General features: G+C 44.9%; 1 protein-coding gene across 1 annotated transcript; it reads right to left on the bottom strand.

The window, feature by feature from the left end:
* Window positions 1–11,178: 11,178 nt before the first annotated feature.
* On the bottom strand, window positions 11,179–25,678 carry LOC110490325 (lipase maturation factor 2). The gene is made up of 14 exons (XM_021563652.3): window positions 25,411–25,678; window positions 22,465–22,730; window positions 22,337–22,365; window positions 20,418–20,608; window positions 18,587–18,765; window positions 18,016–18,154; window positions 17,328–17,453; window positions 15,826–15,931; window positions 15,544–15,640; window positions 15,113–15,295; window positions 14,733–14,901; window positions 14,174–14,285; window positions 13,763–13,871; window positions 11,179–13,465 (listed from the first exon to the last, which is right to left on the bottom strand). The coding sequence occupies exons 1-14, from the start codon at window positions 25,502–25,504 to the stop codon at window positions 13,142–13,144; spliced, it is 2,124 nt and encodes a 707-aa protein (XP_021419327.2). The 5' UTR covers window positions 25,505–25,678; the 3' UTR covers window positions 11,179–13,141.
* Between the last annotated feature and the right edge of the window lie 1,500 nt (window positions 25,679–27,178).

Raw genomic sequence — 27,178 nt, 5'->3', positions numbered from 1 at the left:
CGATGAGTGTCTTAAGATTCAAGCCCATCCAATGCTCTCAGACATACAGCATGTGTTTGTCAAGCTGTACCACTTAATGTGTTGCTTTTCTGTTTGCCATCATTGTATTACCAAGGTCCTTTGTTATCCTTTTGCTGTCCGATCAACTTTTTCTCTATCCCGTGTTTGTGTTTGGATCCGAAACCAGCTATAAATGAAGGAATGCCTCAATGGAACGGAGCAGTTTGTTCTCAGTAGACCCACTGGCAGCAGGACCGTGGAGATGCTTGAGTTGGTTTCGGAGCATTCCTCTTGCTGTCTCTAAGAATTTAAGCCTATTCCGTCTCTTCCTCTCTCTCCTTTCGTTTCCCCTCTCAGTCTCTTCCCAGTTTCAGTCTCTCTATTCCTTTACCTCTGTCTACCTCTCTCTCTCTCGCTTTCATTCTCCCTCTCTTGTTCTCTCTCTCTCTCTCCTGACTGAGAGGCTGTGCTATGTGAGAAGTGACGATGCTATGCTAAATACCGCGAGTGCTTTCTCTTAAAGAGCCTTTAAAAGTCTAACGATACTGACCCTTAAATTTCCCTGAAGCGTCCAGCACTATGACTTGTTGGTGAGAGGAGAGGGGGGGAAACCCAGACCTAAAGGAAGTGGGACGAGATGGAGGAGAGCAGTTGACGTGAGCCCGAAGCGCTCTGACCTCGAGGCTTTTCAGTCATGTTTTTGTTTTGAGGACTGCTTTCAGGAATCAGGTGCTCCAGTTACAAAATAAATGGAGGATTACGTCTTACAACTCGCTGTCCTTTTTCAGTTAAATTAGTCCATAAAGTGAGATACTAAGGACACAATTACATTTTAGTAGACACTCTTATCCAGAGCAATTTACAGTAGTGATGCAGAAAAATTGATCCATGCTTTTGTCACTTCTAGGTTAGACTACTGCAATGCTCTACTTTCCAGCTACCCGGATAAAGCACTAAATAAACTTCAGTTAGTGCTAAATACGGCTGCTAGAATCCTGACTAGAACCAAAAAATGTGATTATATTACTCCAGTGCTAGCCTCCCTACACTGGCTTCCTGTTAAGGCAAGGGCTGATTTCAATGTTTTACTGCTAACCTACAAAGCATTACATGGGCTTGCTCCTACCCATCTTTCCGATTTGGTCCTGCCGTACATACCTACACGTACGCTGCGGTCACAAGACGCAGGCCTCCTAACTGTCCCTAGAATTTCTAAGCAAACAGCTGGAGGCAGGGCTTTCTCCTATAGAGCTCCATTTTTATGGAAAGGTCTGCCTACCCATGTGATAGACGCAGACTCGGTCTCAACCTTTAAGTCTTTACTGAAGACTCATCTCTTCAGTGGGTCATATGATTGAGTGTAGTCTGGCCCAGGAGTGGGAAGGTGAACAGAAAGGCTCTGGAGCAACGAACCGCCCTTGCTGTCTCTGCCTGGCCGGTTCCCCTCTTTCCACTGGGATTCTCTGCCTCTAACCCTATTACAGGGGCTGAGTCACTGGCTTTCTGGTGCTCTTCCATGCCGTCCCTAGGAGGGGTGCGTCACTTGAGTGGATTGAATCACTGACGTGATCTTCCTGTCTGGGTTGGCACCCCCGCTTGTGTTGTGCCGTGGTGGAGATCTTTGTGGGCTATACTCGGCCTTGTCTCAGGATGGTAAGTTAGTGGTTGAAGAAATATGTCTAGTGGTGTGAGGGCTGTGCTTTGGCAAAGTGGGTGGGGTTATATCGTTCCTGTTTGGCCCTGTCCGCGGGTATCGTCGGATGGGGCCACAGTGTCTCCCGACCCTTCCTGTCTCAGCCTCCAGTATTTATTCTACAGTATGTATGTATGTGTCGGGGGGGTAGGGTCAGTTTGTTATATCTGGAGTATTTCTCCTGTCTTATCCGATGTCCTGTGTGAATTTAAGTATTTTCTCTCTCTCAGGACCTAAGCCCTACCTGGCCGTGCTGCTGCTCCAGTTTCAACTGTTCTGCCTGCGGCTATGGAACCCTGACCTGTTCACCGGACATGCTGACCTGTTGCACCCTCGACAACCACTGTGATTATTATTATTTGACCCTGCTGGTCATCTATGAACATTTGAACATCTTGGCCATGTTCTGTTATAATCTCCACCCGGCACAGCCAGAAGAGGACTTGCCACCCCTCATAGCCTGGTTCCTCTCTAGGTTTCTTCCTAGGTTTTGGCCTTTCTAGGGAGTTTTTCCTAGCCACTGTGCTTCTACGCCTGCATTGCTTGCTGTTTGAGGTTTTAGGCTGTACAGCACTTTGAGATATCAGCTGATGTAAATAAATGTGATTCGATTTAGTGAGTGCATACAGTTTTGCATTGGTCCCTTGTGGGAATTGAACCCACAATCCTGGTGTTGCAAGCACCATGATGTACCAACTAAGCCACACGGGATTGCACACAGGGCTATTATATTATTATTTTTCATGTATCTAATCTTTCTTAACTTCTCAGTCTTAATTGTGTCCTTATCAAATCTAATCAAATCAAATTTTATTTGTCACATACACATGGTTAGCAGATGTTAATGCGAGTGTAGCGAAATGCTTGTGCTTCTAGTTCCGACAATGCAGTAATAACAAGTAATCTAACTAACAATTCCAAAACTACTGTCTTGTACACAGTGTAAGGGGATAAAGAATATGTACATAAGGATATATGAATGAGTGATGGTACAGAGCAGCATAGGCAAGATACAGTAGATGGTATCGGGTACAGTATGTACAAATGAGATGAGTATGTAAACAAAGTGGCATAGTATAGTATAAAGTGGCTAGTGATACATGTATTACATAAGGATACCGTCGATGATATAGAGTACAGTATATACGTATGCATATGAGATGAATAATGTAGGGTAAGTAACATTTATATAAGGTAGCATTGTTTAAAGTGGCTAGTGATATATTTACATCATTTCCCATCAATTCCCATTATTAAAGTGGCTGGAGTTGAGTCAGTGTCAGTGTGTTGGCAGCAGCCACTCAGTGTTAGTGGTGGCTGTTTAGCAGTCTGATGGCCTTGAGATTGAAAAGCAGCTTCTGTCTCTCGGTCCCAGCTTTGATGCACCTGTACTGACCTCGCCTTCTGGATGATAGCGGGGTGAACAGGCAGTGGCTCGGGTGGTTGATGTCCTTGATGATCTTTATGGCCTTCCTGTGACATCGGGTGGTGTAGGTGTCCTGGAGGGCAGGTAGTTTGCCCCCGGTGATGCGTTGTGCAGACCTCACTACCCTCTGGAGAGCCTTACGGTTGAGGGCGGTGCAGTTGCCATACCAGGCGGTGATACAGCCCGCCAGGATGCTCTCGATTGTGCATCTGTAGAAGTTTGTGAGTGCTTTTGGTGACAAGCCGAATTTCTTCAGCCTCCTGAGGTTGAAGAGGCGCTGCTGCGCCTTCTTCACGATGCTGTCTGTGTGAGTGGACCAATTCAGTTTGTCTGTGATGTGTATGCCGAGGAACTTAAAACTTGCTACCCTCTCCACTACTGATCCATCGATGTGGATAGGGGGGTGTTCCCTCTGCTGTTTCCTGAAGTCCACAATCATCTCCTTAGTTTTGTTGACGTTGAGTGTGAGGTTGTTTTCCTGACACCACACTCCGAGGGCCCTCACCTCCTCCCTGTAGGCCGTCTCATCGTTGTTGGTAATCAAGCCTACCACTGTTGTGTCGTCCGCAAACTTGATGATTGAGTTGGAGGCGTGCGTGGCCACGCAGTCGTGGGTGAACAGGGAGTACAGGAGAGGGCTCAGAACGCAACCTTGTGGGGCCCCAGTGTTGAGGATCAGCGGGGGAGGAGATGTTGTTGCCTACCCTCACCACCTGGGGGCGGCCCGTCAGGAAGTCCAGTACCCAGTTGCACAGGGCGGGGTCGAGACCCAGGGTCTCGAGCTTGATGACGAGCTTGGAGGGTACTATGGTGTTGAATGCCGAGCTGTAGTCGATGAACAGCATTCTCACATAGGTATTCCTCTTGTCCAGATGGGTTAGGGCAGTGTGCAGTGTGGTTGAGATTGCATCGTCTGTGGACCTATTTGGGCGGTAAGCAAATTGGAGTGGGTCTAGGGTGTCAGGTAGGGTGGAGGTGATATGGTCCTTGACTAGTCTCTCAAAGCACTTCATGATGACGGATGTGAGTGCTACGGGGCGGTAGTCATTTAGCTCAGTTACCTTAGCTTTCTTGGGAACAGGAACAATGGTGGCCCTCTTGAAGCATGTGGGAACAGCAGACTGGTATAGGGATTGATTGAATACGTCCGTAAACACACCGGCCAGCTGGTCTGCGCATGCTCTGAGGGCGCGGCTGGGGATGCCATCTGGGCCTGCAGCCTTGCGAGGGTTAACACGTTTAAATGTCTTACTCACCTCGGCTGCAGTGAAGGAGAGACCGCATGTTTTCGTTGCAGGCCGTGTCAGTGGCACTGTATTGTCCTCAAAGCGGGCAAAAAAGTTATTTAGTCTGCCTGGGAGCAAGACATCCTGGTCCGTGACTGGGCTGGGTTTCTTCCTGTAGTCCGTGATTGACTGTAGACCCTGCCACATGCCTCTTGTGTCTGAGCCGTTGAATTGAGATTCTATTTTGTCTCTGTACTGGCGCTTAGCTTGTTTGATAGCCTTGCGGAGGGAATAGCTGCACTGTTTGTATTCGGTCATGTTACCAGACACCTTGCCCTGATTAAAAGCAGTGGTTCGCGCTTTCAGTTTCACACGAATGCTGCCATCAATCCACGGTTTCTGGTTAGGGAATGTTTTAATCGTTGCTATGGGAACGACATCTTCAACGCACGTTCTAATGAACTCGCACACCGAATCAGCGTATTCGTCAATGTTGTTATCTGACGCAATACGAAACATCTCCCAGTCCACGTGATGGAAGCAGTCTTGGAGTGTGGAGTCAGCTTGGTCGGACCAGCGTTGGACAGACCTCAGCGTGGGAGCCTCTTGTTTTAGTTTCTGTCTGTAGGCAGGGATCAACAAAATGGAGTCGTGGTCAGCTTTTCCAGCTTATATGTCTATGCCTCAGTGAACATGACAACAGATTCATACTGTAGGTCAACACTCATTCCTTTCTCATATCTTGGCCTTGCGGGTCTGTTTATATACAATAGAAGTGTGAATATGGATGGATAATGTTCTGGGTTGATTCAACAGGAGATCCACAGCTGAAAACAAGTCAACCCCAGACTAGTTTTTCTCTGTGTTATTTCTTAGCCAATCACAGAGGGGGTGAGGATTTGCTTCAAATGAGCTATGAGAGCCCCGACAGCATAGTAATATCTGCTTAATAAAACGCATTGGCACCCAGTGAAAACCCAGTGACGCTGTCTTTTGTTTGAAGCTGATGTGCTCCATCCATCCCCACAGAGTTGGACGCATTCACATGTGGACCATAAGTCCTGTTTTGTCTCTGTTTGGATTTGACATACTAGTAGACTGAGCCAAGTTTCATGTTCTTTTCAGACTGTGTCTTTCCTCGACTGTGTGTTCTCATGTGTCCGGAATCTCACGGTGGCGTCCATCGCAACCCCTGCCAGTCGGCATGGGTTCAACCCTTAGGAGTTTGGCTGGACGGAGCATTTTTGGTGCCAGTGACATTTAACCCTAAGGCAGGCATCCAGAGCATACATCATCACTCTTAAAATTCTCAACACAACACTCACTCTTCCCTCTCCTCGACTTTCGACTTTATTCCTCTTTCTGCCTAATGAGTGGTATCCCCTCTCTTTCAATCTCTCTGACTTTCCTTCTCTCTATTTTTCCTCTCTCTTTCCACTCTCTCTTTATTTCTTCCAGATATATCTCACTCACCATCTTTCTTATTATAAAATGAGCTGCAGTGGAGGCTTGTGGGAGGGAGGAGCTATTGGAGGATGGGCTCATTCAACTGTCTGAACTGGAACAAATGGAATGGAGAAAAACATTTGGTTTCCATATATTTGATACCATTCAATGTATTCCATTCCAGCCATTATAATGAGCCTGTCCTCCTATAGCTCCTTCCACCAGTCTCCAATAATGAGCAGTGCATTTATAGCCTATTATTTCAACAGGTCCTTACAGCACTGCTCTCCTTCTGTACTCTTTGCTGCCCTCTTGAGTTCAAATGCAGGCATTGCATGAAAATGTGGACGAAGACAAACCTGCTAGAGAAAATTAATGAACATGCCCCATATTTACCAGGGGCAATCCACTAAATCAAATAAGAAATCCTCTTTTTAAAAATGTTGCTGTTATTCAGAAACGCCTAATCCTGTATTGAGGATGATAGATGCTCTTACTGGGATGACTAATCAGGAAGTAATCTCAGCAAATCTGGTGACAAAGGAGTAGGACAGAGCGGTTTCTTTAAGCCTTCAGAAGTACTTTTTGAGCCTTGACCTTTGCAGCCGCTGAGAGCCAGATGACATACATGGATAAAAACGTTATGGGTTGAAGGGGTTTGGAAGGAGGTTAAGGGTCAAACAAGCTTACCATTTCCTGAAACGACTGGAAGCTTATCATTTGTTTGCTGTCAAATTCGATTAAAATAGTGTCTGCTTTAGTGTATATCTGTCCCAGTGGAGATTGAACAATGGTTCTGTCCACGATGACCGTCACAGGTGTATTTTAAACATGACATTTTAAGATATTTTAACATGAGGTTTAAAAAGGCTTCTGAAGTTTGTAATTTCCACGTAAAAAATTGACTTGATTTTCCCTTAAGAAAAATATATCAACCCCTACAAAAATAACAGTTCATTCAATTCACAATTCCTGTTGCTGCAGGATTATTCCTGCTATAGAAAACTGGCTCAAATGAAGATCATACATTGGTGTTGGCAGAATGTTTCCACGACGTCTGCAGCCAATTACCATTGGACCGGTGTCATCTGTATCGGCAAAGACGTGGGGGACCGTAGTGGCCACAGGGCATAATCACAGAACTGAAGGAGACAGACGGAGAGCGAGAGAGACAGAGAAGAGAGGGATGGGACGTAAATGAGGGTGGAAGAGGGATATGGGGGGGGGGGGGGGAGAAGGGGACAGAATAGGGAAGGGAGTGAGGGAGAAATAGAATAGATGAAGGGGCTATCTCTTAGTAGTATCTACGTAATATCTAATGTCTCTGCTTTAACATAAGACACAACCAGATATGTTGTACAGCCTCTGTAGCACCGTACCCTACAGCAGGTATCTCCTAGTAATATGTTATCTCTCTCTCTGTAGGTACCGTGTGAGTCCCATGGCTAGGCCGGTGTTGTCTAGCAAGGGCTGTTCTCATGAGTGTTATAAGGAGGTGGTTGAGCCCCACTGCTGTCCAGGGTCCTGGGGACCAGATTGCATCGGTGAGTAAAACAACACACTGCATCCAATAACTGCAATCCCTCACTGCTGCTCATCGATGAGTTATCAAGCCTCGTTGATGAGGAAAGCAACACCAGATGTAACATCATTTCTGAAATCCCTATTTTACCCCCAGATGCTCTCTTTTTAAAGGCTTGCTAGGGAACAGAGTGTTCTCGTATGTGCTCGTGTTTTGGTGGTGCCGTGACACAGTAAGCTGTAGGGACTCTGAGGGAATGTCTTGATACGACGAGTTCAGACGTGTACTTGGCTGCTACTGCCACTGGATCCCAGTGCTGAGTGCTTTGTGACAAAAAAAACAGGAGGAAAGTGCTCCCATCCTTCCTCAGAGAGGAAGAGTGGAAAGATATATCATTATATTCAGGTTTTGATTTACGGTATGTTCACTCACAATGGTTTGTTACTGATCCAGTGTTGTTTTTAGATGTCAGAGTCAGGAAAACAGTTTGTGAAGCGCCTCAGTAACCTGACCATCCAGTCCACTCTGTTTATACCTGATAATACTGGACTGTACCAGAACCAGGTACAAGAACACACACTGACATGCATTATGCACAACAGGACATATTTATGCACTGTCTCACACAGCTGCTCACACACAGCCCTGTACATTACCACCGGACATATGCAGGCACTGTCTCACACAGCTGCTCACACACAGCCCTGTACATTACCACCGGACATATGCAGGCACTGTCTCACACAGCTGCTCACACACAGCCCTGTACATTACCACCGGACATATGCAGGCACTGTCTCACATCTGCTCACACACAGCCCTGTACATTCATTACCACCAGAGGCATCATGCCCATAGAGATGTCAGATTTGTCCTGTTTAAATATACAAAATAATAATAAAATAAAAATGTTATTTAGAAAATTAGGCAGTATGTCTAACCGGCCTCACAACAGCAGAACACATGTAACCATGCCAGCTCAGGACCTCAGCATCCGGCTTCTTCACCTGCGGGATCGTCTGACACCAGTCACCTGGACAGCTGATGAAACTGTGGGTTTTCACAACCAAAACATTTCTGCACAAACTGTCAGAAACCGTCTCAGGGAAGCTCATCGGAGTGCTTGTCGTCCTCACCAGGGTCTTGAACTGACTGCAGTTTGGCGTCGTAACCGACTTCAGTGGGCCAATGATCACCTTCTGATGGCCACTGGCACGCTGGAGAAGTGTGCTCTTCAGGGATGAATCTCGGTTTCAACTGTACCTGGGCAGATGGCAGACATGGCGTCGTGTGGGCGAGCGGTTTGCTGATCTCAACGTTGTGTACAGAGTGCCCCATGGTGGCGGTGGAGTTATGGTATGGGCAGGGATAAGCTATGGACAATGAACACAATTACATTTTATAGATGGCAATTTGAATGCAGAGATACCGTGACGAGATCCTGAGGCCCATTGCCTTGCCATTCATCCGCCACAATCACCTCATGTTTCAGCATGATAATGCACAGTCACATGTTGCAAGGATCTGTGTTCTTAACTGACTTACCTAGTTAAATAAAGGTAAAATAAAAATAAATAAAAAAATCTTAGTTGGCCTGCCTGCTGGTAAAGTTGGTAGACTTTAAAAAAGCAAGTAATTGCTAAATGTACTGAATAAGACTCACCGGTTGTGCATAATGAATGTCAGTGTGTGTTCTATTACAGTGCAGGTCTACAATTTTATCCCTGATGTCCTTACACAGCTCTCTGGTCTTGGTCATTGTGGAAAGGTTGGAGTCTGTTTGATTGAGTGTGTGGACAGATGTCTTTTATACAGGTAACGAGTTCAAACAGGTGCAGTTAATACAGGTAATGAGTGGAGAACAGGAGGGCTTCTTTAAGAAAAATGAACAGGTCTGTGAGATCCAGAATTCTTACTGGTTGATAGGTTATCAAATACTTATGTCATGCAATAAAATGCAAATTAATTACTTAAAAATCATACAATGTGATTTTCTGGATTTTTGTTTTAGATTCCGTCTCTCACAGTTGTGAGTGTACCTATGATAAAAATTACAGACCTCTACATGATTTGTAAGTAGGAAAACCTGCAAAATCTGCAGTGTATCAAATACTTGTTCTCCCCACTGTATGTTTATGTATAAATATGTACACCCACTCATACACACTCTCCTGGGTTGTATTGTCCAGACACTGACCCACAGGGACATGGAGTACCATCTCTCAGAGGGCCGGGCCTTGGCCCTGAAGGACCTGTCCAACGGCAGCCGTATCCCCCTGTTATGTGAATGTATTATATGTTGCTCTGCTTAACCGGGTCTCCTAGATTGGACTAAAATGTTTGCGAAAATGTGCTACTTAACCAGCCTCATAGACCACGTATTTTATAGAACAGAGATTACCACTGAAAATAAAGTTTGACTTCATGATTGTAGTCTCAGTGAGCTCAAACGTGTCCCAGCCTGGTCTCTCTCTGTAGTGTTCCTCCCGTTATATCAACGGCCGCTTCATCGTCGACTCTGACATCCTGGCATCCAATGGGATCATCCATGTGCTACAGGGATCCCAAAGCCCCACCCCCTTGGTTAGTGGTGAGATTATTACATCATTTTCTGTTTAGTTTCTCTCCTTTATCTCTGACGAGATGTTTATGGTTAAGATTAGGACTGACTCAAATTGTGAGAACTGATCCTAAATCAGTTGGTATGGTCAGGTATTGGTGGACTCCTGTCTGACCTCTGACCCTATCTGTGACTGGTCCCTCAGCTCCACATGGGTTACAAGGCAGAGATGGGGATTGGAGTTGTGCTACTGATCATGCTGATGGCTGGGGCTGGGTTTGTAGCCTACCACTTCTACTCCCACAAGAACAAACCATTCCAGTTCCACTACTTTAATGTGTGTTTGTTGTACAACATTCCGACATCATTAAACAATGAGCCTTTGTCTCATTGCAGGCAATCAGCTGTGTACTGCTATTCTGTTTGTTCAGAAGCTATGTACAATAAAACGTGGGGAACCTCAAACTTGATAATTGACCTTTTTCAGGATGAGGACGAGACACCTCCAGACCGCAACCCTAGCATAGTTAACCCCACTTGTGCCTCCGCCCCTGCCATAAGTGAACCAGTTCCATCATAGCTTCCTGTAAGTGACTCCACCCCATTTTCTTTGTATACCAACCACTGGAGAGAAAATATGTGCATGAATATGAATGCCATTGAACTATACGTGTTGTAGTAGCACCTTTGCTCTAAGGGGTGATACCATAACTCCAGATGACATGTGTTTTAACATGAGGAGGACAAACACCAGGTGGTAGAGTCCCGTATGACCTGCTCCAGGACTGCTGAGAGAGACACACGTCACATCCCTCCCTCTCCCTCTGATGAAGCTGTGAGGAGTGCTGCTGCATGTTGTACACATGTTGACCAGTGGAGGGCAGCACTGTGGGACTATCAAGAGCTCAATTCAATCAGCATCGCGGATGTTCGGCAATATTGAAATGTAAAAGGTCATTTCCGATTGCGCCAACATAAGAAGCATTTACCATGAATGCATTCTCAGTGAATGCGGGATCATTACCGTCAAATGTAAAGAGCTAAACAGCTTGAATCGAGCCCGAAGACTTCCATCTTTGGACTATTCTCCTCTGAGTTGGACAGTGCCTTAGGAAGGACAAACAGGACTCAGTCTCCCACAAAACCACTTCATTATGGACTCAATCTGAGTGCCTTGTCTAGTAATGTTACCAGTCTACCTGTGGCATAATCGTGAAAGAAATCTTATACTGATCTTTAAAATGGGATGTATCTTTTATATGTTAATTAACCAAAGAAAGTATTTGAAGTGTCTGTCAAAAAGGGTTTACCCACAATTTCAAATCTTTAATAGTATGAAACGGAGATAACCAGATGCAACCGTCTTTGTTGATAAAACGTTTGAAGCAAAGCTTAAGCAAACCTTTCCATTCATCCAACCTACACACTCAACAAAATGTTTAACCACAGCCAAATATACATATCAACCAAACTCTCAGTGTCAAATTATGAAGCAAAGCATAAGCATGAATGAGTCTGGCTCTGGTGTCATGATCTCGCCCCATAAGCATGGGTTTGTAGGTTTGAACTCTGGGGCATTGTTGCCTACTGAGGACTCTGCAGGTCAGTGAGTCAAGGCCACTTGGAGTGGCTTCCTCATAAGGAAGGGTGTGATAACATAAGCAGACAGGGTAAATTCTTGGGGTTCCCCCCGTGACTCACAGACAGCAAATAGCAGTGGTTATAGAGGGAAAACTACCGTAATTAAGCACTTTGTTTAAATGAGAATATATTTTTAAAACGAAGTGCCCGCTTTATCCCCCCAGGGGTTTTTCCCCATAACTGCTACTACTCTTTATAGGTGACCCCAGCGATTCACCCCCATGACATCTACCAACACAGCCACACTCAGGAGCTGACCCTACAACCCCATACTTCATTGGTGAGATCCTTACCAGAGAGTCACTGGCTCTTTCACACTGAACATGTCTCTGTACATTTGCCATGAAGAAATGCAGAAACACAAAGAGCACCACCTGTTGGTCATTGGAACAATCAGCCCGGGTCGAATCACTATAAAGGCTTGAAGCTCCAAGCCACAGACTCCGTCACATAACATACAGACCTGTTAGTATGGTATTGGACACAAGCACACCTGTCACCTAGATAGAAAGTCAGGTTTCTGACAAGCACGGAATGTTTGTCTTTTTCATCTGTAGTTTACTTGTCAAATCTAAGTGTTCAGTTTCAACATACAGTCAAGAATAAAAACACTGACCAGCAAAAAGTATCTTTCCATTTTTATCACGCAATCTGTAATGATTTAGCGATACAGATTGAATAGCACCAAAGGGCTTGGAATTTCTCCTTAAAGCCCAGTCATTTTGCAGTAGTGCTTCAACCTAATACACAAAGCTTAAGTAATACTACGTCTCAAATATACACAGATGTGGAATGTAGAGATTTGTTAGTAGCAGTTATGCATTTTAAGCTGTTCAAAAGAATGCGACAAAAGGGTTTTTGAAGTTAAGAACAGCAATCTGCAGATTTCTAAGGCAAAGGGTTTAGCAGGACAAAGCTCCCAGAATACAGTATTCGTGACGATGTCGCTATACAGTTTCTCGTGGTCGGGATAGAGGGCCTGGGTATTGATATCAAAAGATGGAACCACTTGACAACTTGACATTAAAAAATAAAAAAAAGTCTGCCTGATACAGTAAAACTGATCTCAGCGGTCCACGAAAAGGGTTCACTGAGGTACAATAACTGCACTCAGCCTAGCACGACTGTGGACCCTGAATATCACATCAAAGATATAGCACAAGATTAAACAGCTGTTGGACAACAACCGTTAAAATGTATCAATGCATTCCCAGAATTCAGATAAAGTGTTCCCTGAAGAACATGGCAAAGCACGAAAATAGCTCATGTAAAAGCACCACTGAACTGTAATGTCAGGGACTCACCCGCTGGCATGTCTGAAGAGTCATCCATAGGCGGACCTGAGAATATGGTGACGGAAGGAGGCACAGAGAAGATAGACGGTTTTTGCTTGTGTATGTACAGTATACGCGCGTGTGTGTTTGTGTGTGTGTGAGAGACAGATGAGAACTGACTGAATAAAAGGCCACAGTGGTGGTCTCCGAGTCACAGAGCTGGTCGGATTGGCAGTTACTGTAGAAACACCTGAGATTTACATGTAGGTAACACCCCTTCTCTTCGCCCTCCATCCCGAGACAAGGGGCAACAACAAGAACGTAACAGGCAGTCCCATGGCAACAGTCCCGCATCACTTCCTCTTCTTAGGGCTCTTGTCAGCATCCCGTCTACTCTCCTCAGAGTTCTCCCTCCCTGCTTTGAGACTGGAGGCCGAGGCACTCTTCTCTGCTGACTGGTCCTTAGCCTTCTTGGCCTTGGGTTCGGCTGGGGTGGGTTTAGCCTTTCGGCCCCCCAGGACCCCGGAGAGCAGGGTTTTGAGGAGCCAGATGGTGGCGACAGTGGCCAGGAGGGACCAGAGCACCAGGTGGCCGGGTAGAGTCTGAACGTGGCCCCGCACCTGCCTCAGAACCTGGGCCAGAGGAGAGTCAGGACTGGGCTGGATCGGGAACTTCTCCTGCACATAAGATAATATGTAAGCACATGTACATAGACAACAAAGACACGTAGGAGTGTGAGTGTTGTTGGTATGCATGTCTGAGAAATCAGATTTGGTACACCTGGCTATACACCACATACACACACGCCATGTGACAGATGCACGCCATGTGACAGATGCACGCCATGTGACAGATGCACGCCATGTGGCACCACATCTGAAATTGAGGGGCTATCACCACAAGCCACAGTACTGATATTATTAGCCCAATACAAAGTTTAAACATAACCCAGTTGAGCAAAAAGGCTTAGCTACCTTGAGTCCGTGCTGGTTGAGCATGGCCTCCAGGGCAGGGTCACCCAGCTGCACTGCAGGATAGAACTCCTCTGCATAGTCTCTCCTCCACCATTCATTAGGACCAGACCTGACAGGGAAGACAACCAATACACCACTCAATACCATAGGAAAATTATTTGATTTGTTTCTGGTTGAATACCTGTATCAAGTGGCTTTAACGAATTCTGACAATTAGCATACTGTAAGTATACCATACTGCACATTTTGTGGGCATTCTGTGAACAACATTACTTAATATAGCGAATATTTAAGTTCACTTGTATATCTTAACTGATTTTATGAATGAATGATCTAAGAAACACACGGGTTAACCCATTAACACTCTCCCCAGCACACCCACTGTTGTAGTGGCCGTCGTAGGCTGCTCACCCGTCCTGTGTGGTCTGGGTGAACCAGTACCGGTAGAGGCTGGCTCGGAGGTAGACCGGGGGAGCCTGGCTGAATGGGTATTGGGCTGAGTCTGTCTGGATCAGTCTCACCACTGGGACACAGGGAGAGATACAGAGTCATGTGTGAGCGACGTAGGGCAGCATGTAGGTATGTGGTCATCTGAGTGAGTGCTGATATTTCTTCTTTGTTGGACGGTTAATGATCTACAACGTGTGAGTAAATCACGCCCACCTCACACTGACTAGCGGTTTTACACGGCAGGCGCATACCAGTCAACTTCTGGGCCCGTATTCATAACACGTCTCAGAGTAGGAGTGCTGATCTAGGATCAGTTTTTCCTTTAAGATCATAATCAATAAGATTAAATAGACAGGGGGGGACCTGATCCTAGTAAAGACCACAGGCCTAAAACCCCCCACCAAGAGCCAGAATACAAGTAGTCTGCCAGATGCAACCTTTCCTCATTAAAACAAAGACGTATGTGCTCTTATACTTTAATTGAAAAATAGAAGTCATTATCCCAGAGGGCAGTACATACCATCCTTATTTCCCTGCAGTAGGCAGTGCACTAGGCCTGTAAACCAGGAGCTCTGTTTGGCCAGTCCCTGGGCTGCCTGGCTCATCTGCCAGTCTAACCGTGGCTGGTGGGGGGCCACCACTGGAGGGGCCACGCCCACGTTCCCCGGCTTGTACATGAACTCTATCTCCTAAGAGGGCCAATGGGGAAAGGTTCATTGAAACACACCATACACCTTTTGCAGAAATATATACCCGATTGTTTTACTTGATAAAAGTCAAGTAGTTGAGGAAGATAACATGATTGAGGACATTCCATATCTAACATTTTGAAATGAGAAAAAATAAAATAAACTGAAAACTTTTCATCCATAACTATTATTTTGGTCCCCGCTCTCTTACCGTCCAGGTGTTCTTGTCCATGCTGCCCTCTAGGATGACCTCTGACCTCCCGGCCACCCCTGTCATCCTGCTGTCCAGGCTGTAGGCACTGACCAGTCTGTAGCGCTCCACTAGGCTGTAGGCCTGTCTCACCTCCGGTAGGATTTTACTGCTGTACACCTGTTCCATGGAAGAGTAGGGCACCTGGGGATGAGGAAAACACCATGACCAATCAGAGAGAATCTTATAAAAAAGTGCTATCTACTAGACCAATAGTAACTCCAACAAACCAATTCGGTAGATGTATGCCGTCTTCATTAAAGTGATTCACTATTACACAAAACACCGACTTAAAGTAATTAGATGGGTTTTACTCAGTAGATGAATGCAAGTACGAAATAAAAAGTTAACCAATCAGAAGGCTCCCAGTGTGATTGACAGGTGTGACTCACCACACTGATAGCAAACACGGCGACTGCAGCAGAGGCAAAGACAGCCCATTGGACGAGGCCCCAGAGCTTCCAGAGGCACCCTCTAACACACACACACCTAGGGGGAGTAAACACAGATCTGAGATCAGTGGACATTAACGCAAAACAAGGATGACTCACACTGCATCGGACAGACCACTGTTCTGGGGTCAGAAAATGCAACGAAAAGGAACTAGATATGAACTAGATCTACCACCGTCTTTGAATTCCAGATACAGTTTCAGTATGAAATAGGCTACTCACCCCAGCATGGCTGCCACCACCTCCCAGGTGAGAGAGAGAACTCCTACCCAGATAGTGGGTCCTGTCACAAGCTTCAACAAATTGCCAAACTGCTGCTGGGTGAAGGCTACAAAACAGGACAAATACATGACAAATCACTTAACCATGAACATAATGTATCAATGACTGACATCCTACAGGAAATGAAATGGAGAAACTCTACTGGGTCATTAGATATAAAGTAATATATTAACCTACCAGGTCACTAGGTATACTATTTTACAGTGCCTTCGGAAAGTATTCAGACCCCTTGACTTTTTCCTTATTTTGTTACATTGCAGCCTTATTCTAAAATGGATTAAATAAATAAAAACTCCTCAGAAATCTACACACAATACCCCATAATGACAAAGAAAAAACAGGTTTAGATTGTTTTGCAAATTTATTAAAAGTAAAAAACAGAAATACCTTATTTAAGTAAGTATTCAGACCCTTTCCTATGAGACTCGAAATTGAGCCCAGGTGCATCCTGTTTCCATTGATCATCCTTGAAGATGTTTCTACAACTTGATTGGAGTCCACCTGTGGTAAATTCAAATGATTTGGAAAGGCACACACTTGTCTATATAAGGTCACACAGTTGACAGTGCATGTCAGAGCAAAAACCAAGCCATGAGGTCGAAGGAATTGTCTGTAGAGCTTCGAGACAGGATTGTGTTGAGGCACAGATCTGGGGAAGGCACCAAAAAATGTCTGCAGCATTGAAGATCCCCAAGAGCGCAATGGCCTCCGTCATCCTTAAATGGGAATGATTTGGAACCACCAAGACTCTTCCTAGAGCTGGCCACCCGGTCAAACTGAGCAATTGGTGGAGAAGGGCCTTGGTAAGTGATGAGACCAAGAACCAGATGGTCACTCTGACAGAGCTCCAGAGTTCGTCTGTGGAAATGGGAGAACCTTCCAGAAGGACAACCATCTCTGCAGCACTCCACCAATCAGGCCTTTATGGTAGAGTGGCGAGACAAAAGCCACTCCTCAGTAAAAGACACATGACAGCCCTCTTGGAGTTTGCCTAAAGGCACCTAAAGACTCTCAGACCATGAGAAACAAGATTCTCTGTTCTGATGAAACAAGACTGAACTCCGGCCTGAAGGCTAATCGTCACGTCTGGAGGAAACCTGTCACCATCCCTAAGGTGAAGCATGGTGGTGGCAGCATCATGCTGTGGGGATGTTTTTCATCAGGGGGGACTGGGAGAATAGTCAGGATCAAGACAAATATGAACAGACCTTAGTGCTGAGTGATCCTTGATGAAAACCTACTTATGTAAATATGATCTTTAAAAAAAAAAAAGACAAATTACACAAAAGAAATCTAAAAACCTGTTTTTGCTTTGTCATTATGGGGTATTGTGTGTAGATTGAGCAATTAAAAACAGAATAAGGCTGTAACGTAACAAAATGTGGAAAAAGTTAAGGGGTCTGAATGCTTTCCGAATGCACTGTATATAGATGATAACCTACCGGTTTTGGAGGTTATAGTCCTGGCATCCCAGTCGATCTCCAGTGTGAAGAGCACTTTAGTTCCATAGATGATGACAGCAAATACAGCCAGTACAACCAGCAATGACATTATGGTTTGGGGCCAGGCTGCATACATGGTCAAAAATAAATTTGATTAGGTACTCTTAGTATCACAAACAGAGCCCATCATTTGTTTTTGTCCAGCTACTAAAAACGTACTTTGTAAATTAAGTTAAGAGGTTACCTTTTAGGACATTAGGAATGTTAACTGCAGTTAAGTACTTCTGTGATGTCTTTTGTTTAAACAGGACAACACCTGACATCCTGCCAGATCAGACCACTCTGCCCGAGAATAAAACAATAACCCCCCCCTCCCTTTTTTCCCTCTCCCTACCATCAAGACACAAGGACACCCATCGGAACTGAACCAGTGTTCTGCTGGCATGCACTCAACAATGCACCCCTCACTGTGTAATGTCAATGTTGGCCAACTGGAGAGGCAGAATAGGAAAAGAAAGGAAGCTGATCATTACTGTAACAGCCTTTGTGTTTTATAGTACCTTCCACCAGCTTAAAACACCATACTGGGTGTGGATAATGCTGTATTAGGGAGAAATCTGGCCTGAACGTCTACTCTGGTGTTAAAAGTGAGAGTTGAAGGTTGCATAAGAAGAGAATGAGGTCATACTCTTGGTTCTCTTCTTCTTGCCGTGGCCCAGCCAGTAGCTGATATGGTCGTCGTCCAACAGGGAGAAAGTCAGAGCCAGGGAGAGAAGGGGGAGGAAGCCATAGTTCCCCAAGAACATCAACTTCACCTGGTATGTTGCCTGGTTATCAGTTACAGAGAGATGTAGGTACAGTAGATATAGTTAGATAAAAGGCATCATGCAAATTACACGTGTGGGGTCGCAATCCTGCAACATTCAAAATCCCTTAAGACATGTGTATAGTTAGGTGTCAAACATACAAAAGTCTCTCACACACACACACACACACACACACAAGCCTTATAGCAGCATCGGGGTCTGGCGATTCCCTGGATGATAACAGACTAGATAAATTGTACTGTAGGTAGTTGGTTATTCACGTGTCTTTCTGAACCTTTCCTCTCTCAACCAGACCTCAACACTTGATAGCGATTTAGGCGGACGGTGGAAACTTTGAAACAAACTGGAAGCCTATATTTCTGTGTGTTCAATCCTTCCTCAGATATTTTTCATGCTCATGTTTAGCAGCTGCTGGTGTAACCACACACACACCTGAATGTAGAAGGCTGCCAGTCGGAGGCTGCGGATGGGGGCAAAGTAGAGGGGGGGCACAGCGATCTCTGTCACCAACAGACCGACAGTCCCCAGCTTCAGGTACCAGTCTGGCAGCTGCTGGATGAACCAGGACCAGGGCAGGGGGATGCCCTGGGCCTCAAACATGTGGTTCACCGCTGGGAAGAGGGAGGGTGTTGATGGGGTGATAGAGGGGAGGAAGGGTATGAGACATGGATGAGTAAAGATTGACCCATAACACTGCACACCTTTTTTGAGATCACATGTTTTATATTTTTCCTGAACACTGATGTGTAGTGAGGCTCCATGCATCATCATTATCATCATCATGGAAGCGAATGCGCATACTGCCGCTGGGCGAGGTACATACCCATTACATGATGCACAATCATAGCCAATGTTATCATTACTCAACCAGTCTTTGTACAGCACATCACATTTCTCGTACCATTGAACATAGCTTCAGGACCGCAACTAATTGAGAGTCTGTTGGGAAACTGGTCTGACATTGGGATCAGGAGTCCCAATTTCAGCCCAATGTCGCTACAGACTCCCATTTAGTTGCGGTCCCGAAGCTATACTCAACAAAAATATAAACGCAACATGTAAAGTGTTGGTCCCATGTTTCATGAGCTGAAATTAAAGATCCCAGACATTTTCCAGACACACAAAATGTTTTGTACCAAATTTTGTGCACAAATTTATTTACATCCCTGTTAGTGAGCATTTCTCCTTTGCCAAGATAATCCATCCACCTGACAGGTGTGGCATATCAAGGAGCTGATTAAACAGTATGATCATTACACAGGTGCACATTGTGCTGGGGACAAAATAAGACCACAAAAAAATGTCCACCAGAGCTGTTGCTGAGAATTTCATGTTCATTTCTCTACCATAAGCCGCCTCCAATGTCATTTTAGAGAATTGGCAGTACTCCATCTGGCCTCACAACTGCAGACCACGTGAAACCACACCAGCCCAGGACCTCCACATGTGGCTTCTTCACCTGCGGGATTGAAACTGAGGAGTATTTCTGTCTGTAATAAAGACATTTTGTGGGGAAAAACTCACTCTGACTGGCTGGGCCTGGCTCCTGTGGTGAAAATTCTATTCAAGTGAGAGAGACGGTCATTTCCTCAAAGAATCATCTTTATTCAATATTGCTTAATTATTGCAATAAAGAAGCCGTCAATCCAACAGTCTTGACTGTCGGACCGAGTGCTTGAATCATACAGAGAATACCAGGTCTTTAAATACCAAACCTAAAACTGCGGGGGGGAAATGTTTCTTCTATTCCTTCAGGGTCTCTCTATCTATAGAAGGCAGGCCCCGTTAGAACTGAGACATATGTCTCACAAGCACCCCTAATGATAGGCTGGAATGTGGCTGCTTTAAAAAAAATCACCGAGACATCAATCAATTGTCAGCTTCAAGCTATCTCTAGTAAAACCCATGTCCCCAACACCCAGACTACCTGCAGGAAGCTAGAGTGGAGACCATAAAAACCACAACATTAATAGGACTATTCAAGTATGTATTGTCAACTATTAATCTCAAACCAATAAGGTCAACACATCATTTTCCCCCTCACACTGGCTCCCAAGTTCCCCCACACTCGCCTATGCCCTCCCAGGACCACCCATTGCCGAGTCATGTGAAATCCATAGATTCGGGCCTAATGAATTCATTTAAATCAACTGATTTCCTTATATAAACTGTAACTCAGTAACCTAATTGAAATGGTTGCGTTTATATTTTTCTTCACATTGAACAGTACAGTTCTGTGTCATAAGAAGTTCCCCCGTCTCACCAGTGAGCCCCCACCAGCTGGGGCAGTGGCTGGCCAGTTTGGCGACCCCGGAGCCAAAGGTGAGGCGGAACAGGAGCCAGCGTGCCAGCCAGAAGGTCACGGCGTCATGATGACGGAACGTCGCGCACCGCAGGAGGTTGAGCGGCGCGACGAGCACGGTCAGGAAGCCCGCCTCCAACAGCAGGCTGTCCCTATGGGAGGGAATCAGACGAGACATTAATAATCAAATTCCATTTTCCTGTAAAAAGAAAATCCCAACTCCTCCTCACATCCTAACTATAATGTATAGGGCACTGAAATACCTCGAACTACCCAAAGTCTCAGGTCTCAAAGAAATTACAAAGTTGAAATGTATTAAAATCAATAGATTACATTTCACTCAAAATTCCTGCACCAGAAGGCTACATGAAATTCCTGCTCAAAACAGTGAAATACAGTAAATATTCACTGAGCTTCAAATCCAATGGCACTGCCTTTCAGGAAATCAGTTAGCCTAGTAGAAGCAATGCCCGTTAGAGCCAGAGGCACTGAGACGGCAAAACATACTGGTAGCTGTGCATCTTAAAACAGGTTGTAGGTTGGCATTCTCTTTATGCAGAACCAAATGGTGTGCCTTAGGGGATAGCCACCTAACTGTAAACAGTTCAGACACACCTACACCTACTACTCATAAAAACACAAACCAGGCAACTATGTGTTATCTATTTACCACTCCATGCAATTGCTGTTGCTGTGGAAACCACTGCCTTACACAGGCCCAGTCCTGGCCGTTCTGACGCTCTAGGCAAGACGAAAAGAAATGACGCAATAAAATACGTCTATATCAGTGGTGGAAAAACATGTATTTTCCAGACGCTGAAAAATACATACTTTTTTAGGTCTTTATTTGTCCCGATTCCTGTGAATGTTTTGGGAGGGGATTTGGTGTTCGCTAACTTGTCAGCGCATTTTTAATTTGATTGGGCGCCATTTACATTAAGCTAATTGGAGAAACGTGAATGATGTAAAAAAGTGTCTGTCTCAGATTACATTGTCATACATTTTATCTCCAGCCTGTAGGCAACAGAAAAGGCTGCATACTCTTTCCACCATAGACTATATCTGCTATGTGATGTTTGTGACGGAACGTTGGTGGATGCATCTCTCCAACAACACCCTGGAGAGGCACGCTGGGAATGGACCAGCAAAATATTTTGCAACCCTGCCTTTGACAAAGTGGGCACTGCTTATCACAGGGCGTCATCAGCGTTCACCTAAAACTCCCATATGTTTGAGAGAAATTGTCATTGTTTTTGGGCAGAATTATGTGAGGTTTTATGTGTTGTTTGAGGTACGTCTTGGTCAGTTTAGCTCAGAAAAGGCCGCCTCGTCAATCTGCCGCCACTGGCGGCCGCCAAATCCTACCTAATGGGCAGCCGGCCCTGGCCTTGCACCATCTTGCTTTGCTACAAACAGATATCAGAAGTAAATGTGCTGCAATTCTAGCACATCTCCAAGCTTAGCTAAAAGTCCATATTACATCTCTGATAGATGTCCTTCAATGCAAAGTCTGCTGACCCCTATAAAATATGCATGATGTCTAAGACTGATACATATGGACAAACACTTTCAACATCAGTTCTATTCTCAACTTGACAACTGGTGCACTGTACTGTAGTTAGTAATCAACACAGAATTATGAAGAGTGGATCGTGAATTTTACTGGTAAATGGTTCCAATAGCAGTTTATTGTCTGACTCTAATGCTCTTGCAGTAAAACCCATGTCTGAGAAAAACAAATGATGTCACACAGTCCCAGTAGACTTTGCCTTCAGCAATAACACTTTAGTAAACAAAATACTTTTTGTTTCAAAGTCTGAGCTTTGCAGCCTATGTCTCGCTCTATCAATTCAGCCCATAGGAGAAGTCAGATCACTTACCACTGAAAACGCAGAAAGTCTTGACCCACCTGTCAAGAGAAAAATATGTTGATTCATTTACTCTATCATTTATTTAATGTACAGTATCTAACCAAACCATGGGCAGACAGACAACCCCACCCACCGACCTGACAGAGGGAGAGGTAGAGGGCCCAGAGGCAGAAGAACACCAGGCTGTCTCGGAGGGGCTCCAGTAAGGCTGCTCCCAGGGCTAAGAGCGCCCCCGCCAGGCAGAGCAGCTCCATTGCCTGCTGGGCGTCCAGGTCCAGACCCAGCCGGGGCCCCAGCCACAGCAGGGAGGGGTGGGCATGTATCTGCTCCAACACTGGTCTGGAGCCGTTCACACGGGGCTCCACCAGGCGCACAGGCAGGACCCCCTCATTGCCATAGAGACCTGGCCACAGAGACAAAGAGCAGGGATGGATAAACAAAACAGAGGGGGGTTGTGTTTATTGGGAATGGGGTTAGTGAATAGAGGCCATGTTCATGTACTTACAGTAAGTGGGTTTATGGTACCCTGCTAAATAGGTCAATGGTCACGTATGTGGAAACAAGACACTTGTTTTTATCTGGGCTGTCTGCTTATTCAGTCCAAATGGAACATGTGAAAGAAGGGAGTTCAGAAATTCAAACATCTCACTAAATTAGGTATTCCAGAATATTATTACATTACCATAACATTGCTTACGGGTTGAGCCAAGATTGTGATCAACTGATTGGAATATGGCCTAACTTTTTCATTAAAAAAAGACTGAAAGCATACAGCTAGTCTTATTACAGTTCATTGGAATCTAGTGTATTTAGTGTACACTTGAGACGACAGGTGAGAGACTAGAAGTGCCACTAGGACATACCTGGGACATACCTGGCACACAGAGTGGACCAACTGGATGCATGCTCACATTTGGGACGAGAAGCAGAGCAATACAAGTAAAACAAACACTAAACTGTGCAATGATGACTGATTGATGTTCAATGCATCTCCTCTTGCCAGCACTTGTCAAGTGTTATTTCAGTTAGGCCACCTGCCGCCAGGTAAAGTGACTATGGAGAGGATTGCAAGTGGACGTACACATATTTTGCACTTCGTAAAATGTGTTTTGTGTTGGATATTTGGTTCTCTCCTCAATAGCTATTGAGCCAAGCATGCCATGACTATGAAGATAATACTCTGAATGCTGATTGGCTAAAAAGCCATGGTATATCGGACCATATACCACGTGTATGATTTTTTTTTTTTAATACTATTCTAATTACATTGGTAACCAGTTTATAATAGCAATAAGGTACCTCGGGGGTTTGTGGTATATAACCAATATACAATGACTAAAGGCTGCATGCGGGCACTCCGCATTGCTTCGTGCATTTATCCGTGGTATACTGACCATATACCACACCTTCTCGGGCTTTATTGCTTAAAACAGGGGAGGATGGACAAAAATACATGTTTGTTTGTGTAAAGAAAAGTACAAACAATACACCTTGTATTCCAAAATGCCTGAAACCAACATTAGCAGAAGTATACGATGATTACAATTTGCCGGTGTCTAGTCAGAAATCCTGCGTAGGATGCCGGTTTCAGGCGTTTTGGAATACAAGGTGTATTGTTTGTACTTTTCTTTACACAAACAAACATGTATTTTTGTCCATCCTCCCCCGTTTCTGAATATATCAATTTCATAATCATGGCACACTTCGTGTAAGAGCTATTGAAGATAGTGTGTAAGAGCTATTGAAGATAGTGTATAATCAGCTCCCCTGATTATGACTAAACCATTTTCATAGTCAGAGTGTTTTGCATAGAAAAGCTATTGAACATTTAAATCCCCCATAAAGAAAATCTAAATGTCCTTAATAAGAATAAGCAGTGGATTTTTGTCAATCCTCCCCCGATTCAGAATATCTCATTTTCATAATAATGGAATGTTTGGTTCAATAGCTATTGAGGAGACAAAACCGAATAGCATCCCAATATTCAATATAAAACACATTTTACCTTGGTACATTTCTCATACAATTTGCTTAATAAGATGGCTGCATGACAAAGTGACAGTGATGGCAAATCAACATGACTACAAGTTTGTATTTAGACAGGGAAAAAATGAAAATGATACTACAAGATCGATTGTATACTGTTAGGGGTCTGAGCCAAGCTCGAATACTGGACTGATGTGTGCACAATCTGGAGGAAAATCCTAACCCTCAAAGAGGGTTAAGCATAAAAAAGGCAACGAAAGCAACCGTGCAAAGAAATCATTCACTTGCCCCAAGCAAATTCATTCCAGAAAACATCCACTTGCCCCAAGCAAATATCTAAAACGGGCATCTGTCCAATAACGACCAGTGCTGTCAGGACGTGGCCATAGCATGAAAGGCCACATCACTTATATCGCTGCCAACCGGCCTCACTCTCCTTTATAAAGCCAACCTGCCCTAGCCTCGTACGAACTTGCGAGCTCAGGATGGTTCTTACTAGGCTAAGTCTCCCCTAGGTTAATGTATGATTTCCCTTAGTACGTGAGGGACCATTCTATAAACAAGTCATTCACGTATACAGCTAGTTCATGTTTATAAATAAATACGAACACATCAATATAGATATGTGTATGTAAAGTATCTGAAACTGAATATTCAATCAAAATGAATTCCTTTTCTAGGCCTAGACTATAGTTACGGTGCATGAGTTGTAACAATGTAGCAAAGGCAATGAATGTAGCGAAATAGCTTAGCGCGTGGAAGTTGTCATTAGCTCGCCCGATCAGTCCCAACAACACCGGCTAGGTCAGAAAGTGGTCATTTCATCCGATAAACATATTAGGCTACTTCGTTTGACAGTATTTTATATTTACAATCCCCGGTGTACTTTACCGATCAGATGCAACTACAAATCAGTTCATCATCAGAATCGCAACAGTTGGAATATGAGGAAGCAAGCTAAACATATGGAAAAATTGGAATCCACCCGATTCAAAGATGCAGAGCTGAATGCTTTTCTATGATCATCAACAGTCAACCAATAATCAAGTTCCTTAGATTACAATTAACAAATTGGCGCAAGTAAAATGTTGTTTTACCTGGTATCTGGACATAGAGGGATGCAAAAGCAAACATGTAAATAATTGCCATACTCCATAAAAACATATGACGCGTTAATCTGGTTACCCCCATGTTTAAAGCTAGGCGTTCCTGCTAAATCTAAATCTATATATTTTTTAAAACGTCTTTCAACACAGCACGAATAAATAACTGTTGCTGTGCAGAGAAAGAAAAATAAGTGAATGTTGCAGAAGGCGTGGTTCTTCTTCTTCTTCTGTGGAATGTATATCGCCGTTGGCAACCAACTTTAAAGTGCATTACCGCCACCAACTGGACTGGATTGTGGACCAGAGACATTGAAGGTCTAAATCAAACCCAATATAACAATAGGGGGGCAATATACAGGGGGTACTGGTACAGAGTCAATGTGTCAATGTACAGGGGCACCGGTGTCGAGGTACTTATGTACATGCAGGTACAGTAGTGTTATTAAAGTGCCTATGCATAGATAATAACAGAGAGTAGCAGCAGCGTATGGGGGGGTGCAAATAGACTCTGGTACCATTTGCCGTGCGGTAGTAGAGAGAACAGTCTATGATTAGGGTGGCTGGAGTCTTTGACAATTTTTAGGGCCTTCCTCTGACACCGCCTGGTGTAGAGGTCCTGGATGGCAGGAAGCTTGGCCCCGGTGATGTACTTGGCCGTACGCACTACCCTCTGTAGTGACTTGCGGTCAGAGGCCGAGCAGTTGCCATACCAGGCAGTGATGCAACCCGTCAGGATTCTCTCTATGGTGCAGCTGTAAAACATTTTGAGGATCAGAGGACCCATGCCAAATCTTTTCCGTCTCCTGAGGGGGAATAGGTATTGTCGTGCCCTCTTCACGACTGTCTTCGTATGCTTAGACCATGTTAGTTTGTTGGTGTGGATGCCAAGGAACTTGAAGCTCTCAACCTGCTCCACTACAGCCCTGTCGATGAGAATGGGGGCATGCTCCTTTTTCTGTAGTCCACAATCATCTCCTTAGTCTTGATCACGTTGAGGGAGAGGTTGTTGTCCTTGTACCACACCGTCAGGTCTCTGACCTCCTCCCTATAGGCTGTCTCATCGTTGTCGGTGATCAGGCCTACCACTGTTGTGTCATCAGCAAACTTAATGATGGTCATGGAGTTGTGCCTGGCCATGCAGTCATGATTGAACAGGGAGTACAGGTGGGGACTGAGCACACACCCCCGAAGGGCCCCCGTGTTGAGGATCAGCACGGGGGATGTGTTGTTACCTATCCTTACCACCTGGGGGTGGCACATCAGACGTCTAGGATCCAGTTGCAGAGGGAAATGTTTAGTCCCAGGGTCCTTAGTGATGAGCATTGAGGACACTATGGTGTTGAACGCTGAGCTGTAGTCAATGAATAGCATTCTCACGTAGGTGTTCCTTTTGTCCATGTGGGAAAGGGCAGTGTGGAGTGCAATGGAGATTGCATCATCTGTGGATCTGTTGATGCGGTATGTAAATTGGAGTTGGTCTAGGGATTCTGGGATAATGGTGTTGATGTGAGCCATCACCAGCCTTACAAAGCATTTCATGGGTGCTACGGGTCGGTAGTCATTTAGGCAGGTTCTTAAGCACAGGAACTATGGTGGTCTGCTTGAAACATGTTGGTATTACAGACTCAGACAGGGAGAGGTTGAAAATTGTGGAGACACTTGCCAGTTGATCAGCGCATGCTCGCAGTACACTGTCTGGTAATCCGTCTGGCCCAGTGGCCTTGTGAATGCTGACCTGTTTAAAGGTCTTACTCACATC

This window comes from Oncorhynchus mykiss, chromosome 15 (genome assembly GCF_057628025.1).
Source record: "Oncorhynchus mykiss isolate SJ-2025 chromosome 15, ASM5762802v1, whole genome shotgun sequence".
Lineage (NCBI taxonomy): Eukaryota > Metazoa > Chordata > Actinopteri > Salmoniformes > Salmonidae > Oncorhynchus > Oncorhynchus mykiss.
This window is presented reverse-complemented; position numbering and strand designations above follow the sequence as displayed.